This window comes from Pleurodeles waltl, chromosome 3_1 (genome assembly GCF_031143425.1).
Source record: "Pleurodeles waltl isolate 20211129_DDA chromosome 3_1, aPleWal1.hap1.20221129, whole genome shotgun sequence".
NCBI lineage: Eukaryota > Metazoa > Chordata > Amphibia > Caudata > Salamandridae > Pleurodeles > Pleurodeles waltl.
In genome coordinates, this window is record NC_090440.1 from 359,685,549 (window position 1) to 359,701,383 (window position 15,835).

At 46.9% G+C, this 15,835-nt stretch overlaps 1 protein-coding gene across 1 annotated transcript in view; it reads right to left on the bottom strand.

Annotated features, from left to right (window-relative positions):
* The window catches only part of ATP8B4 (ATPase phospholipid transporting 8B4 (putative)), a 2,552,767-nt gene that overhangs the window by 1,889,810 nt on the left and 647,122 nt on the right, over positions 1-15,835 (bottom strand). Inside the window, exon 6 of the mRNA XM_069222521.1 lies at positions 5,297-5,369. Within this exon, the coding sequence (XP_069078622.1) occupies positions 5,297-5,369 (73 nt within the window). The remainder of the gene's footprint in view (positions 1-5,296; positions 5,370-15,835) is intronic.

The window sequence follows — 15,835 nt, forward strand, 5'->3', positions numbered from 1 at the left end:
CCTTCCTTACCACAGCGTGAAAGGTAGCAGCCTCCTCCGTGTACTCCCCTGGAGATGAAAGGTCCCACTCAGGGGAAGTATCCAGCCCACTGGCCGTATCCAGACCATGCAATTCATCTCCAGAGTCCTCAACCTCTCCTTCCTCCAGGACTCGTTGGTACTCCTGCTCTTCCAAAAGACGGAGAGCACGCCTCCTCAAATGTAGTCTCTGCTCGATACGCGGAGTCGACATGGCCTCCGCCGAAGTCGAAGATCGGCGCCGATCTCCAGCAGTATCCGACACCGCGTCCGGCGCCACAGGCAGCTTCGGCGCCGTTGAAGGAGCAGGACGAAGAGATCTTGGAGCCAATGGACCCACCGGAGTCACAGGACGAAATCCTGACGTCGACGGGATGGAAACCTCCGGGGCCAATCCCTCTGAAGCCACCGGAGCGGCCACCGGCGCCGACACCGGCGCCGAGCCCACATTCCCAAAAGGGAGAAAGGGCATAAAGGGTGCCGGCCGTAGAGGCGCAGGATCACCCAATGAAAAGGCCAAAGGCCCCGAAGGACCAACCGGAGCACCCCCTGGAGCCATCTGTTGAAAGATGGCATACATTGCATTCAGGAATGCGGTACTATCGGCTCCAGGGGTGGGAGAAGCCGGATACTTGGGTCCCTAGATCGAAGGCGACCCCGACGCCGGCCTCGACGTCTGCGACGCCGGAGACAACACCAGAGGCTGCATCACCTCAATCACAGACGCCTGTCCAAGCGAAGTCGGTGACGCCGGAGAGGGCAACGGCGTCGATGGATGCGGCGTGACCGTGGGACTGACCTCCCAAGTTCTCCGACGCCGAGCCGAAGGCGACCTCGAACGAGTCTCCTTGCTGGAATGACGCCGTGAATCTCTACGGCGCCGGGAATCTCGATGACGCCGATGAGACCTTGGCGAAGAAGACTTTTTATGATGTTTTTCCTTTTTCTTCGACTTCGCCATGAATAGTTTAGCCTCACGTTCTTTGAGGGCCTTCGGGTTCATGTGCTGACATGAATCGCAAGTCACGACGTCGTGGTCGGAGCTCAAACACCATAGACAGTCGGAGTGAGGATCTGTAACAGACATCTTGCCCCCACACTCTCGACAGGGCTTGAAACCCGACTTCCTCTGAGACATTATTACCGCTGAGTAGAACTTCGCAGCAGAAAATACACTGTAGCTACGAAAGTAACAGTAGCTCCCTCGAAGATAACTGTTTCGAATGCACGGAAAAAAGGGAACTGACGTCGGCGAGGACCTCTTATTGCCTGTATGACGTCAGACGGCGTCACGCGGGCTAGAGTGATGTCCTCGTCGACGTGCAGAAGCTAGGAAGAAGATTTCCGTCGAAGGCTGGCGCCATGGGAGTATTCATTAGGTGAGGAATCCACAGGTAGTTGTATCGATCAGAAAAGTCTATTTTTCTCATATTTATTGACAAGTTTTACCATTATCCTTTCCAGCACCTCTCCTGATTAAAACGCTGCGTCCCATATGTACATACTTAACACAGGATTGTAATGGACCAAATCTATAATCATACTTCACTGACACCACATTGAATTCACACGGTCAATGTTTTGACATGCTTCTGTCATGGGAAATAGGCTAAGCCACTCAAGTGGGGTATCAGTTTCCTCAGGATACATTTGGGGTTCCCCACAGATTTTGGAACTTTTCCTCATTGAAATCTAGGCAGCATCTGTGATTTTAGCCATAGTTTAATGATTTTGATCATTTTGTGTTGTAAATGTAGTGGTATCCAATGCTGCCACACCATCATATATTCTCTTAGGCGCCTTATTTTCAGAAATGTCTCGGCTTAGTAGGTTTTCTTGGATTTCAGCTTATTTTAAGTAAATATTCTTTTGATGATCCGTAGTTAACTACTTAAATGTGGAGAGAGAGACATTTATGTCCTTCGCATTACCCTTGCACTGCGGTGACATGAGCGTCTTCCCTTCCACACATCAGAATTTTTTTTTTTTGCTGCAAACAACAGAAGGATTTATTTTTTTATAAACGATTTCAAGAGGTCAGGGAAGAGCTCCCCGTGTGTCCTGAGATTATTTATTTCACATCTGCGCAGCAAACATGGCACTCTGACACTGCACAGCATAAAAGCTAAAGTACTTTCCATCATTAGGTGCCAGCTGCATTCACTTTCATCAGTGCTTAGAGGGCAGATCTCAAGCTAGTGGAGCACCAACCAAAGCTAAGCCCTTTCTAATAGTATCTATCCCTAGTTCATCCTCGGCTGGGGATCGCCTCAGGAGGATGCTCAGGTAGCAGAGATTGCCTCAGGAGGATATTCAGAAAGCAGAGATAGACAACGGGAATGGGTGAGTGGTCCCACAGGTACAGCCAAGTTCTCTCTTCTGACTGCTCTCCTGTCGAGGATAATCAGGGCAGTTTACCCCAGTTTGCACCTATTGATTTGGAGGAGGTCAGAAAGTCCAACAGAGTCAGGGACCTCCTTCCTACTTAAATACAATGAGAAGGGGTGGCCCACCATGGTACAGAACCCCTATATGGCACAACAGTCTTTATGTCTCCTGGGGGTAGACACTAGGGCTTATTCCCAGTTTGTCTTCCCCAATGAGCAGAATGCACAGTAAAACCCAAAGGAAATATTTTTGGAAAATGGGGTTGAGGCAGCCAACTCTGGCATCAGGCCATTTCCCCACTTCATAAAGACCCTAGCAGTCTTTTTGACCCCTGAAAGGACAGATCTGGGGTGTGCAAATGTGCCCTCCTTAAGGTGGGGCAGAAACCCATTAGAAACCATGGAATTATTTAAAACAATAGAGTGATGCAGCAGCCTGTTCTATAATCAGGAAATGAGCTCAACCAATAAACAGCCTTTCAGCCTCATCTGGAGTACACACTGGATGGAGTTAGCTACCCTCTCAGAGGGGCAGGAAGATCACTAGAACATCAGGGATTACTTTATATAAACACAAATGAATTTGGTGGGTGGCTGGCCCTGGCTCTAGGCCATATCCGTACTCCTAAAAGCTCCAACAGTGTTTCTGCAAACCTTGGGGCAGACTGTGAGATTTACCCCAAACAGCCTCACCAGGTGCAGGGGAGGGGCAGAAATTTCACTATAACAAAGAATGGGGATGGGAGAGCCTACCCAGGTATCAGGACGTTCTCCCTCCTCCCCAGGGCAGAAAGCTCATTGGATAGAAGAGATAGATTTTAAAAAAGCGTAGTGGGGGTAGCCGGTCTTATTGTTGGGGAATCAGACTGCACACTACCCGAAAAGCTCTAGCAGTCTTTTACTCTCGTGGGGGCTAGAGCATTCCCATCACCATGGCGAGTGAGAGGAAATGTGGAGTTGGGCCATAGTTTTGACAAAAGGGCCAAACAGTAAAGGTTAACCACTGCATTCTGGTTCCGTTGAGTGGCAGAATGACTGTCTGGTGCCCAGGGGTGTGGGATACAATGCAGTGCCAGAAAGGGCAACTCTTGCACCCTCACTTTTTCCCTGAGTGGTGGTAAACACCCTAGTCTGCCTATCCCAGGGTATTAAAAGTCCATTAGACTACAAGGAAAAAAATGAAAAAACAAACTGTGTGGGGCGCAGGACCATGCTGACATCAGTCCCCATCCTCAAACACCAGACAGTATTCCTTCTCCCCGGGGTAGGCTGAATTGGGGGGGGGGGGGGGCTTGAGGTTACAATTTCTCTGCAAGCCCATATGTCAAAACCATACCCCAAAAAATAAACATTTCCTCTAAACTCACATGGTGAATGGCTGCACTATTTGACCTCCGGGTCAACCTATAGCCTTGTAAGCCTGCCAGGCCATTTATGAAGCATGAAGAAGACTCAGGGGAATCCTGTACTGTTTGAATTGCTTGTGTGCATCCCAGAAAATGTTATTGCCCATACTGCTCTGCAAAAGTCAAAGTATGGGTCAAAAAAGTCTATTTTTCTCATATTTAGTGACAAGTTTTACCATTATCCTTTCCAGCACCTCTCTCCTGATTAAAACGTTATGTACATACTTAACACAGGATTGGAATGGACCAAATCTATAATCATACTTCACAGACACCACATTGATTTCACACGGTCAATGTTTTGACATGCTTCTGTCATGGGAAATAGGCTAAGCCACTCAAGTGGGGTTTCAGTTTACTCAGGATACATTTGGGGTTCCCCACAGATTTTGGAACTTTTCCTCATTCAAATCTAGGCAGCATCTGTGATTTTAGCCATAGTTTATTGGTTTTGATCATTTTGTGTTGTAAATGTAGTGGTATCCAATGCTGCCACACCATCATATATTCTCTCAGGCGCCTTATTTTCAGAAATGTCTCGGCTTAGTAGGTTTTCTTGGATTTCAGTCAAGGCCAGGCCCAAGCACCACAGCTGCCTAGATCACCAGAATAGGCCAATTTGCTAGGTGAAATGTTAATGTCTATTTCTTTTGGGGCCTTTCCTGTCCCAGACAATAGGAGAACATTTGATTTTATCAACTGAATTATCTATCTTTGGCTTTCATATATCAACCATTCTCTAAATAAGTATACACAACTTTTTAGTTAATTAATGCATGGTTAGTAAACACAACAAAACACAATATGTCCCTGTGACCTCAAAGATATCAATTTTGTAGACCGGCCACTAGAGCCAAACAACATTCAGATAAAATGTTCTTGCTTATTTCTAAAATATACTGTCTATATTCACCACAACCTAAAATGGAAAATTGTAGCAAAACATTATTTGCCCTTTCCAGAAAAAGGTGATCTTAGCACAGAAATCCACTTGTTAATGTCATTTTTGCACAAAAGCATACACTTTCTTTCACAGCATTTTTTCCCATTTTAGTAAAACAACAAAATTGTTTATCACTTTGGCTAATTTATTGGTTCCCTGCACAGAAATCCCTAAATCCTTGGTGCCTTCAGAATCTCCTATATGTGGTTTGAAAAGGGCACATATTTGGCCTTGCTACCATTTGTTAAAAAAAAGTCATGACGTTTTAACTGTGAAGTGCCCCAAACACCCCAAAAATTGGGTAAGAAAGCCTCAACAGTTAAGAAGTTAAAAGGAATAACATGTACTAAAGTATGCTTTATTAGTATGTGATGAGCTGCCTGTCACACTTTACTTAAAATCCTGGAAAAAACATCACTTTTACAACATGTATAGTCTCATTTGCATGTGGGACTGATTGACAGTAAAAAAAAAAAACATAGAAACAACTGGGTCACAAAAGTATATAAAATATAAAGTAAGTGGCTATGTTAGCTACTCACAACTACAAACTGATTGTTTTCCAACTTAATGACATCGCCTGCTCGTACATCCATCCATTTTACATCCTGCAACCTAAAACAACAAAAAAACGGGAATCTTAATAACAGCATTTGTGAAATGTATTTCAGTTTCTGTTAAAAAAATATTACATTTTATTACATCACTGGACCAACCCATGCCAGACAAAGGAGCTCTGTCATGCAGGAAAACCTATTTTTATACGTTAGCAGATCCCCCTCCCCCCCACAGTGTGCCCTGTATAAGGGCCATGTGTTTTTTGGTTGATGTACAAAAGTGAGACAAGAGCTGTTTGTCACTATCTAGAAAAATTCATGTTTTCCTCTGGAGAGTCTAATTTGTTAATGAAAGTCTATTTTTCCAATTTTGGCCATGAATATCCTAGAAACTTAAATTCAATATTGTTTTACTACTGATCAAAACTCTATTTCAGTGGTGACCGTAGATAATAGAGAATTTAAAAATCATCCTTTCTGTTGCCTGAAAGTATGACAGCATGGGTCATCCCTTGCCTTCAATGTCAGTAGTGCAGCCAAATCAGGTGTAAAAATGTGTGCTGCCAAGAAACAGTACACCAACCTCCAAAGACAAGAAGATTGTGCTGGGGTAATCACTGGATGCTTAGAAGGAATGGCCAGTTTGAATGGCACACAAACAAATGGCGTCACAAAAGACCAGAACAGGGGCTTGTCTTTTGAAATTGAGTGGTAGTAACAAATGCCCTTTGTTTGGAGAGTCCTCTTAAGCAGTTGTCTGTGTCCTATTCTGGATTAAAAACTGTTCCCACATCAGGAAGAATGGATATTTCTTCATGTTAATAGGGGAGGGTGCCTGGTGCTCCTTAGAAGAGAATTGGACATCTGCCATTGCAAATACAAGCCTGAGGAAAGATTTACAATCAGGTAGGTCAGGAAGTTCCAAAAAACGTCTAGAGGTCCAGTCTGCCTGTGCTGTGAGCTTCGCTTACAAAGCTGCAGGTTTGTAGTGTGCATGTTTAAAGTACCAATTTGGCAAACTTTTTGATTTGAAAAAACAAATTTCCATGCCACCTAAGCAAGAAACTAAAGACCTAATCTGTGAAGTTGGCTTGTTGGTTGCCTTGGGTGTGAGACCTGGTCAAGCAACATCTACATTCCCTTGCAGGGTGAAGCACAAAAAGTCACTAAGATAACCTGTGCTTAACCCTGGGTAGCTTGCAACAAAAAGCAGTCAGGGTTAACTTAGAGGTAATGTGTAACATATTTATTCAGCATACAAATAGTAATAACGCGAAAATACAACACAAGAAAAATCCCACACCAATATAAAAAATAGGGTCAATTTTAATAAATTACTTGACACCAAAAAAACAAAAATGCATATCAATCAGAACCACTGGAGCTTTGAATTTGTAAAGTTTTTAGTAAAAACTAGCACCTAAAAGATCAAAGCACCAATCACACGAGACCGGGTAAAAGTAAAAAAAATATGGCTGACCGCAATGGAGTACTGTTTGGATACAAGAAGTGGATTGGGCCCAGTCAGCGCTTAACTTCAGAAGACAGTTTCATGAAGCTGGATCCCCCTTTCGCAAAGGACAGCTGAAAAGGATTTGCTTTTTGAAGAAGAAAGCAATGGTTGAAGCCACAAAGTCAATCTGACTGGTGATGTACCCAGAGCAGATAGGCGAGGAGGTTGGTCCCAGTCTCCTTCTGGTTCTCAATCTGACAGATGATGCACTTTGAGCGGATAAGCGAGCAGGTTGGTCACGGTCTCCTCCCGATTCTTACAGTAGTTTTTGCCCAAACATTTTCTAAGTTCTCAGATTTGGGATTTGGACATCTGAGCACCTTTAGCACCACACCACAAGGGTGTTTCAGGACTCACTCAGTCTGGATCCAGGTGTGGATTCAAGCTGGTGGGAGCCTTTTGCATCCCAGAGGCTCTGAACCGGAGGCCTGAACACTAGTCCTTGGAGTCACTCTGGTACTCGCAGAGGTTAGATGAAGAAGCAGGGCTCAACATCAGGGCTGGCCTCTGCGGGTTTAAGGAAAGCCCCAGGCACCAAGCAGTCCTTCCAGGTACAGAAAAACAGCCATGCAGAGTCCACTGCATGTCACATCAGCAGACAGCCCTTTGAGAGTCCCCCACAGGTCCAGTAGTGAACTGAAGAGTTGGTGTCTGAGGTCCTGTTTGTATAACCTGGTGCCCTCCTGGAAGGTGGGAGAGGGTTCCAGAAAGTGGCTTTGAAGTGCATGGAATATCCAGACTCCCCTGAGCTTGCTCCAAGCTGGCTGCAGTGACAATGTGGAGGTGATAGGTCCTTTGTGTGAAGGCAGAACACTCCCTATTCAGTTGCAAGTGCGGCTGTGCTCAGCACCCCCACCATCCTATTTAGGCACACATATTCCCTCTATTGTGCGACTGTCTTGTATGAATTCACACAATCTGACAGTTACACACTGTTATGGGACCCAAGACAGACTGCAGGCACAAAAGAGCTAAATGGGCATTTTTTAAAATGCAATCAAAAACCCGACTTTACCATTAAATAGGGTTTTCATTACAGAACCAATGACACCAAACATGAAATATCTACCTGCTCCCAATTGAAACTCACAGCTTATTAAGTGTAATAAGAACTATCCAATGCTATCCTATTGGAGGTGTAGGCCTCACAGTACTGAAAAGTGAATTTAGGATTTTTCCACCACAGGACATGTAAAACTTAAAAATACATGCTCGACCTTTTAATTAAAATACACCCTGCCCTATTGGCTACCTAGGGCCTATCTTAGGGGTGACTTACATGTAATACAAGGGGAGTTTAAGGTTTGGCAAGGGGGCTATCTCGCTAAGTCAACATGACAGTTTAAAACTGCATTCAGGCTGCAGCGGCAGGCATGGGACATGCACTAAGGAGCTACTTAATTGGCACAGCAAGTGCTGCATAGCCACTGGTAGCATTTAATTTACAGATACTGGGTAATACCACCTTACAAGGGACTTATAAGTGAATTAAGTATGCAACTGGGTATCAGCCAATTTAACCTTGTTTTAGGGGAGTGAGCACAAGCAATTTAGCACTGGTTAGTAGTGGTAAATTACACAAAGTCCTAAGACCAACAAACATAAATCTAGCATAATGGAGGAAAGGTTTGGGGGAAGACCACCATAACACTGACAGGTATAGCACCCAATATGGAGGGAGTTTTCTCCATGCACATCAGAACTGTTCTAACTTTCTCATCTCATGTCTGACTTGGCTCGTATAGCAGACCAAGCAATGAAAAATCATTAACAGTTGTAATACCCTCAGTAGGACAAGGTGACCACCACTATAACCCAGCGATCTTGTGGTGGACAGACCGCCGTATCAGGGGTTCCGTTGGTGCAGACAGCTGAAGCTCTGCTGATGGCAATCCAGCTCTTCCCCCAACTTTAAATGTGTGGTGGTACTGCAGGTTTGGGATAGTGGAAGGTTTACTGATTTAAAAGCATAAAACCTTGAGTGAAGTCCTAAATATGAATGTACAATTTGGGATTGGGTGAGGCATCAAATTCATTCCAGTGACAGCTTGGACATATTTGGAGTTTTTGGTGACACAACATAAGGCTTCAATGGGAGTTCAACAAAACTGAATTTGCCTTTAAGAGACTTTTGCTGGGTTCACAACCTGATGTCATGCCTGGCTGCAAGAAACCGAGACCCAAGAAAAGTAACAAAGTCCAGGGGTAAAAAATGTAACCAATCAGACCCACAGATTTTACTCAAACCCTGCTCTATTGCAGTTACCCTGAAATCATACCCAGGTGCTGAACTACTGCAAATTTTGGCTTTAATTGCAGTTCTTCAGTTTTTGGTGCATATTGCATTAAAACCCTAAACATTCATCACTCCTGTTCCATTAATCTGATCTAACCATTCATGATTTTAATAATTTTGTTTGGTAATTGCACTGTGTTGTGTTTTTAAACTCTAATATTGTGCAGTGCACCTTGACCGTATTATGTATTTTGCTAGAGAATACCCTACTCCCAAAGGAACAATCTAGCTGAAACTGCCAGGCCAGAACCCCCAACGGACCGAAAACAAGCATCCTGGGACCTACCTGGTAGTTCGGGCTGGTCGGTTGCCATGAGGAGCAGCAACAAGACTGAATATGGCTGGGTTAGTGATGTCATTTGAGATATCATCAGTGATGTCATAAATGATGTCATAGAACATGTCAAGAGTGATATATGTGATGTCATAATCAGTGCATGACGGGATGCACATTATAGTTAGTGCTATTAACTGTAACTGCTGAATTTATGTGTATTTTTAGGTCAAAACGTTGACATTGTCACTGAGAAATTCACCTAACTATAATGATAGTTTAAGCTTTGTTTTTTTGTACATTTTTAAAGGTTTTTTTCAATCGAAAAGTCACATTTTTATTACACCTAACTATAACATTAAGGTAAACTTTATCTTTGTTTTTTTTGGTGATTTTACAATTATCTAAATCTATATATATATATATATATATATATATATATATATATATATGCATATATATATACATAGTCCCTTGTACTCTAGCCCAGTGTAAAATATTTGTAGAATGGCAGGTGTTAGCTAAGCTTGCCAAATAGTTAGGTATCAAAGAGTGTGCCAACCCTGGCGTTTTGGTGAAATAACCTACAAAATGTCTAAAAACAGACCTGGTTATTAGGTTACACAAGTGTGTAGCAACTAATGACAAGGGTTTGCATTTATCTATGTAGATACTTAGGTGGTCATTACAACCCTAGCAGACGGAGTTAAAGTGGTGGTAAAACCGCCAACAGGCCGGCGGAAAATAAATTGCAATTCCGACCGTGGCGGAAACCGTCACCAAAGACAGCCACTTTAACACAGCGGTACAAACAAACAGCGCGGCGGACACCGCCAACAGACAGGCGGGAGACAATGTACCGCCCACACTATTATGACAGGCCAATCCGCAACACACACAAATGCATATCAATGCATCACAGTAACACCCCCAAACTCCCCGGAAGAATGCAAAGACAATAGAAAATTAGTGTAACCATTGTAATATATTAAAAACAAGTAGGCAGAAATATATATACACACACATCATGTACAAAATAAATACCAAGCATAGTAGTCCAGGTAGTGCACTAAGATAGTCCGGGGAACACTGGGACCACACGGTATGGGCGAGGCCCACACAAGATCCCCGACCATGACGGAGAGAACACTGCAGGGGCATCAGATACCAAGAAAACAGGCACCTCAGGGGAATGGAAAGGGGGGGCACCTCAGTCGCTTGAGTGCACAATGCCAAATCCACGAGGGGGCCACATGCCCACTGCTACATCCTGGGGCGTGCAAAGCCAAAGTCTCTCAAGTCTCTACAGTGGGTGGTTTGCCCACTGTTCAATCCTGGGGAGTACAAAGCCACAGTCTCTCAAGTCTCTACAGTGGGTGGTTTGCCCACTATTCAATCCTGGGGAGTGCAAAGCCACAGTCTCTCAAGTGGATGACAGTCTCCACTGGTTATGGAGGTGGCATGGTGCCCAGAGTGCATCATTCACCCCATTACGGACTCAGTTGCGTCATGGGCTAGCAGTGCTTCAGATGGCGGTGCCCTGTTCAGCGGTGCTTGAGATGGTGGTGCCCTGTTCAGCGGTGCTTGAGATGGCGGTGCCCTGTTCAGCGGTGCTTCAGATGGCGGTCTCCATTGCAGGGTCTCAGCTGCTGGTGGTCCTTCATGGCCCAACGGGCCTTTTGCTGGTGGTCCTTTATGGCCCAGCGGGCCTTTTGCTGGCGGTCCTTCATGGGCCAGCTGGGCTTGTGCTGGCGGTGGCCTCCTGGGCCAGCTGGGCTTGTGCTGGCGTGGCCTCCTGGGCAGCTGGGCTTGTGCTGGCGGTGGCCTCCTGGGCAGCTGGGCTTGTGCTGGCGGTGGCCTCCTGGGCAGCTGGACTTGTGCTGGCGGTGGCCTCCTGGGCAGCTGGACTTGTGCTGGCGGTGGCCTCCTGGGCAGCTGGACTTGTGCTGGCGGTGGCCTCCTGAGAAGCTGGACTTGTGCTGGCGGTGGCCTCCTGAGAAGCTGGACTTGTGCTGGCGGTGGCCTCCTGGGCAGCTGGCCTTGTGCTGGCGGGGGCCTCCTGGGCAGCTGGGCTGGTGCTGGCGGTGGCCTCCTGGGCAGCTGGGCTTGTGCTGGCGGTGGCCTCCTGGGCAGCGGGGATGATAGCGGTCTTCTCCGCCGTGCAGCTCTTCCCAGACTTGGAAGGTGTCACAGCTGACTCCACACTCCCAACGGGACCCCTGGGAGCGGCTTTGGTGGCTGGAGTCTTCACCCTCTCCCGCTGGGCACTGGCCAACTTCTGATGCTTCACAGATGGGGGACTGTCTGTGCTGTGGCTCCGTGCCACACTGGCTGCCCTGGTGGCCGGTGCACTCCAGATTCCGGTGACTACAGGCACCACTGGTCCTGGAGATGTTGTGGCTGAGGTGCTAGTTCGGGACCTATGAGACGGACGGGGTGGGGGAGGTGTGGGAAAGAGGTCAAGGTTGTACAGGAAAAGTTTTTTGGACACACTGGGATGGGTAGCTGGAGGGGGTTTGGGAGTGGAGGAAGAGGTGGTGGCTGTAGGAGGTGTACGTTTGGTGACTTTGGGTGAAGGTGCATGCGCTGGAGGCTTTTGTGAGGTGGATGACTGTTGGTTGGGTGTGTGCCTGCATTTGTGTATCTTGGGAGGAGGCGTCACAGACACACTGGGAGAGGACACGGGACGTGTGAATGGTAGTGGGGGTGGTGACTGCACGTGAGCGGGTGTGGTGGTGGGTGTGCTGGAGAGGGACGTAGTGGCTGTAGAGGTAGTGCATGCAGGTGTGAGTATAGACGAGACTGGGAGGGAGGAGGGAGACGAGGAGGAGGGGGGCACAGTGAAGGCAGTAGATGTTGGTGTGTCTGCATGTGTGTGATGCTTGCGTGAGTGCCTGTGGGATGTGTGGTGCTTATGTTTGCCTGAGCTTCCCTTGGGTGTTGACGTGTGTGCATGTTGGTCTGTAGGTGTGCTTGGGATAGGCTGAGGTACAGGGGATTGGGTCGGGGTTGAGGAAGTTGGAGGGGAGAGGCTAGAGACGGGGACAATGGCTGCCATCAGTGCTGAGGCCAGAGTCTGAAAAGCTCAGTGAAAGGCCGCCTGACCAGAATGAATGCCCTCCAGGAATGCATTGGTTTGTTGGAACTGCCTCTCTACACCCTGGATGGCATTCAAAATGGTAGACTGCCCAACAGTGAGGGACCTGAGGAGGTCAATGGCCTCCTCACTGAGGGCAGCAGGGGTGACTGGGGCAGGGCCTGAGGTGCCTGGGGCGAAGGTAATACCCGCCCTCCTGGGTGAGCTGGCACGGTGCAAAGGCTGAGGGGCTGCTGGGAGGGCAGTGCTGGTAGGGGGGGTGGCGGCTGTACCTGTAGATGCGTGGGTCACAGGTGTTGCCGCCACCACAAAAGAGCTCCCATCAGAGGACGAGTCTGTGTCGCTGGTGTCCGCTCCTGTCCCCGCCGTGGAGCTCCCCTCACCCTCCGTCCCACTGGTGAATTCAGACTCCGTAGTGTCGCCATCCAGGGCCATATGGGATGCAGCTCCCTCGTGCTCCGTTGCCACTGCTCCTCTGCCTGACGATGCTAATGCACACAATTACTTGAGGTAATGCGGGACCAGTGCAAATACAAAGTTCAGGCCAACCACGATAGAGGGTTGACTGGCTACAGAACCCCATGCAGGGTCTGCTGAAAAGTACTTTAAATGGAGCAAAGCATTGACGTTGAGGAGCAAACACGAGAGTGTTGTATCAATATTTTCCATGCAGTTGGGGCCCACATCAGCATTAAACTCTAATGAAATGAATGTGATTCATTGTCCTCAAGCCTCGCAGAGCCTGAGGGGTGAGTGGTCAATCTGAATCAGGAAGTTAGTGCCAAACATGTACGGCCTCACATTCTTCAGGGCCCAAACCACAGCAAAAGTTTCTCTTTCATAGTACTCTACCTTTGTTCACAGGAATGTAACCTCCTAGAGCTGAAGGCTACAGGTTGGCCCAGGCCTTTTTCATTGAGTTGTGATAAAACTGACCCTATGTCATGCTCACAAGCATCTGTCTGAATAATACACTCCTTGGAGAAGTTATGGGACTTGAGCACAGCGGCTGTGCACAAGGATTGATTCAGGGAGTCAAATTATTTTTGGCATGCCTCTGTCCAAATCAAATTCTGGGCTGTTGTAGGAGGCTGGTCCTTTATGTAGTGTGCAAAGATAGGCACACTGTGCAGAGGTTCCAGGCAACCACAGAATGACATAGAGAGGGGAAAAACTAGACCACCTAATGCTCTAATTTTTATTGTAGCTTGCTTGAGCAAAGCATTTGCACCCACAGTATCAATAAAGCAAGACACACACTCAAATGAATAACTCAAGACCAATTTACAAATATACTTCAGATTTTTATGAAATTTAAGACAAAGATCATCAAAGTCGGATAAGCACTTTTTAGGTTATGGATTTTAGAATTTTCAGCAAAAATTGTCTTTTTGTGCATAATTATGCACCATAGGAATCAATGGAGCAACACTTTTGCAGGGTTCCTTGGTCAGAAATCGTTCAGTGAATTGCCCTTCACTGGGTTTTTGTTGCAGAAGAGTGATGACTTTACTCTAGAGGGAGATCTTTGGCAATTTTTAAATGTGTAGGTCCTTTGGGAGGTTTGTAGAGTCTATCCAATGTCCCAGCAACCCCTCGGCAGAGATTGTTGAGTCCTGGGTGCAGCAGGCAGAGTTTAGCACCTTATTCTGGGTGCAGCAGGACTTCAGTTCTTGAGCCTTCGATCTTCTTTGTTGCTGGTCTTCTTTTGTCCTTGGAATCTGATTATCCAGTCTAGGGACGCCCACTAAATACTTTATTCCGTGGGCATTTAGGGGAGTACCTAATAGTGACCAAAGGGTCACCTAACTTAGGGCGGCTATACCCACTAAGTGACCACTTGATGTAGGCAGAGGTCACTTACCTACACCCGATTGGCTATTTTCCTTCCATGCAAGATGGAGGAAAATAAAATGGAGCAGTCACCTTGCATGCAGCACCTTAGGGTCGGTGCAATCTGGGACTGACCACTCCTCCAGTCTTTTGTGCATTTTCCTGCCATTGCTCCTGGGGTGGCCATCTGCTGCCAGGAGCAGACTTGGGGGTGGAGTTTCCTTTGAAGCTCATTATCAGGGCAGTGCACATTCCTGAGGGAGGCGGTGTTTACATCTCCACCAAGGAAGGGTTTATTTCTGGGACCCAGAGAGCAGGATCGCTCACCCCTGGGTTCCAGAATCTTGTCTGGTGGTGGCCAGCTGGTTGTGACTGGCCATCAACCATGCCAGGGTAGTTCGTTTTTTACAGGAGCCACCTCTAAGGTGACCCCTGGGAACAATCTGTAATACATCCAAAACTGGTACCAGTTTGGATTTTTCATTCTGAGTTGTTTGATAGCAAACAACCCAGGGTTCAGAGTGGCCATCATGTAACTGTGAAACTCGCCCTGACCAGTTTCCAGCACATGCATTCAAAATGGCTGCTCTGTTCACTTACTATGTCCCAGGTTTGGCAAGGACACAGTAGGGGCATTTCACTCGTGCATCTTTGCCCACACACACAGTGTACTGCACCCTGCCTTAGGGCTAGAAGGCCTGCCAGACGGTTGACTTACCTATAGGGGATGCAGTGTGTAGTGGACAGGGCACATAGACTGTGTGTCATGTGTTTGCATTTTAGGATTGCATTAGAACACTTAGCCTGCAATGGCAGTGCTGGGTGCTTCTGGATGCACGGCCCTAGAGGGTCATCACTCTTCACGCTGCTGACCCCAAGGGCCTACCCTTAGTGCCCCATGACCTGGGTATCTAAGCACCATTTACGGGGGACTTATAGTGGCAGCTAAAGGTGTTGCCAATTGTGCCAATGCATAACAACAGTTTTAGGGAAAGAGCTCTTGCCCAGGGAACCTGGTTAGCAGGGGCCTTGGGCACTAACAACTTTGAGACTACATCAAATACCAGGCAAAAATTGGATTGCTAACTATGACAAAAGAGGCCTTTTCTTCTTAGAAGTCACCTCTGTGAAGGGGGCAACAATGGCACCAGACCCCTTGCAAACCTCCTGTAGTACCCTGTGAGGCCCAACAATGCTCTGACCTCACTCTGGGTTTTGGGGAACCACGAATGTATGCTGATTGCTGAATGCTTCACTACAGATGCTAACGCAGATCACAGGCCTTTGCTCAGGTATTGGGGTTGATGTCTTCCCAGGGGAACCTGAAAGGCAGAATTGGAGCTTAACATGCTGTGCTCAATTGCCACCTAGTTAGGAAATAATCCATTGATCATAGTGACAATATGATAGCGTTGTTTTTATGCTTCACTCTTCTCATCACAATTTTAATACTGTCATGTTGTGACATCCTGGTTATTGCAGCTCACGCTTTGCTATCTAAGATGCAGTTG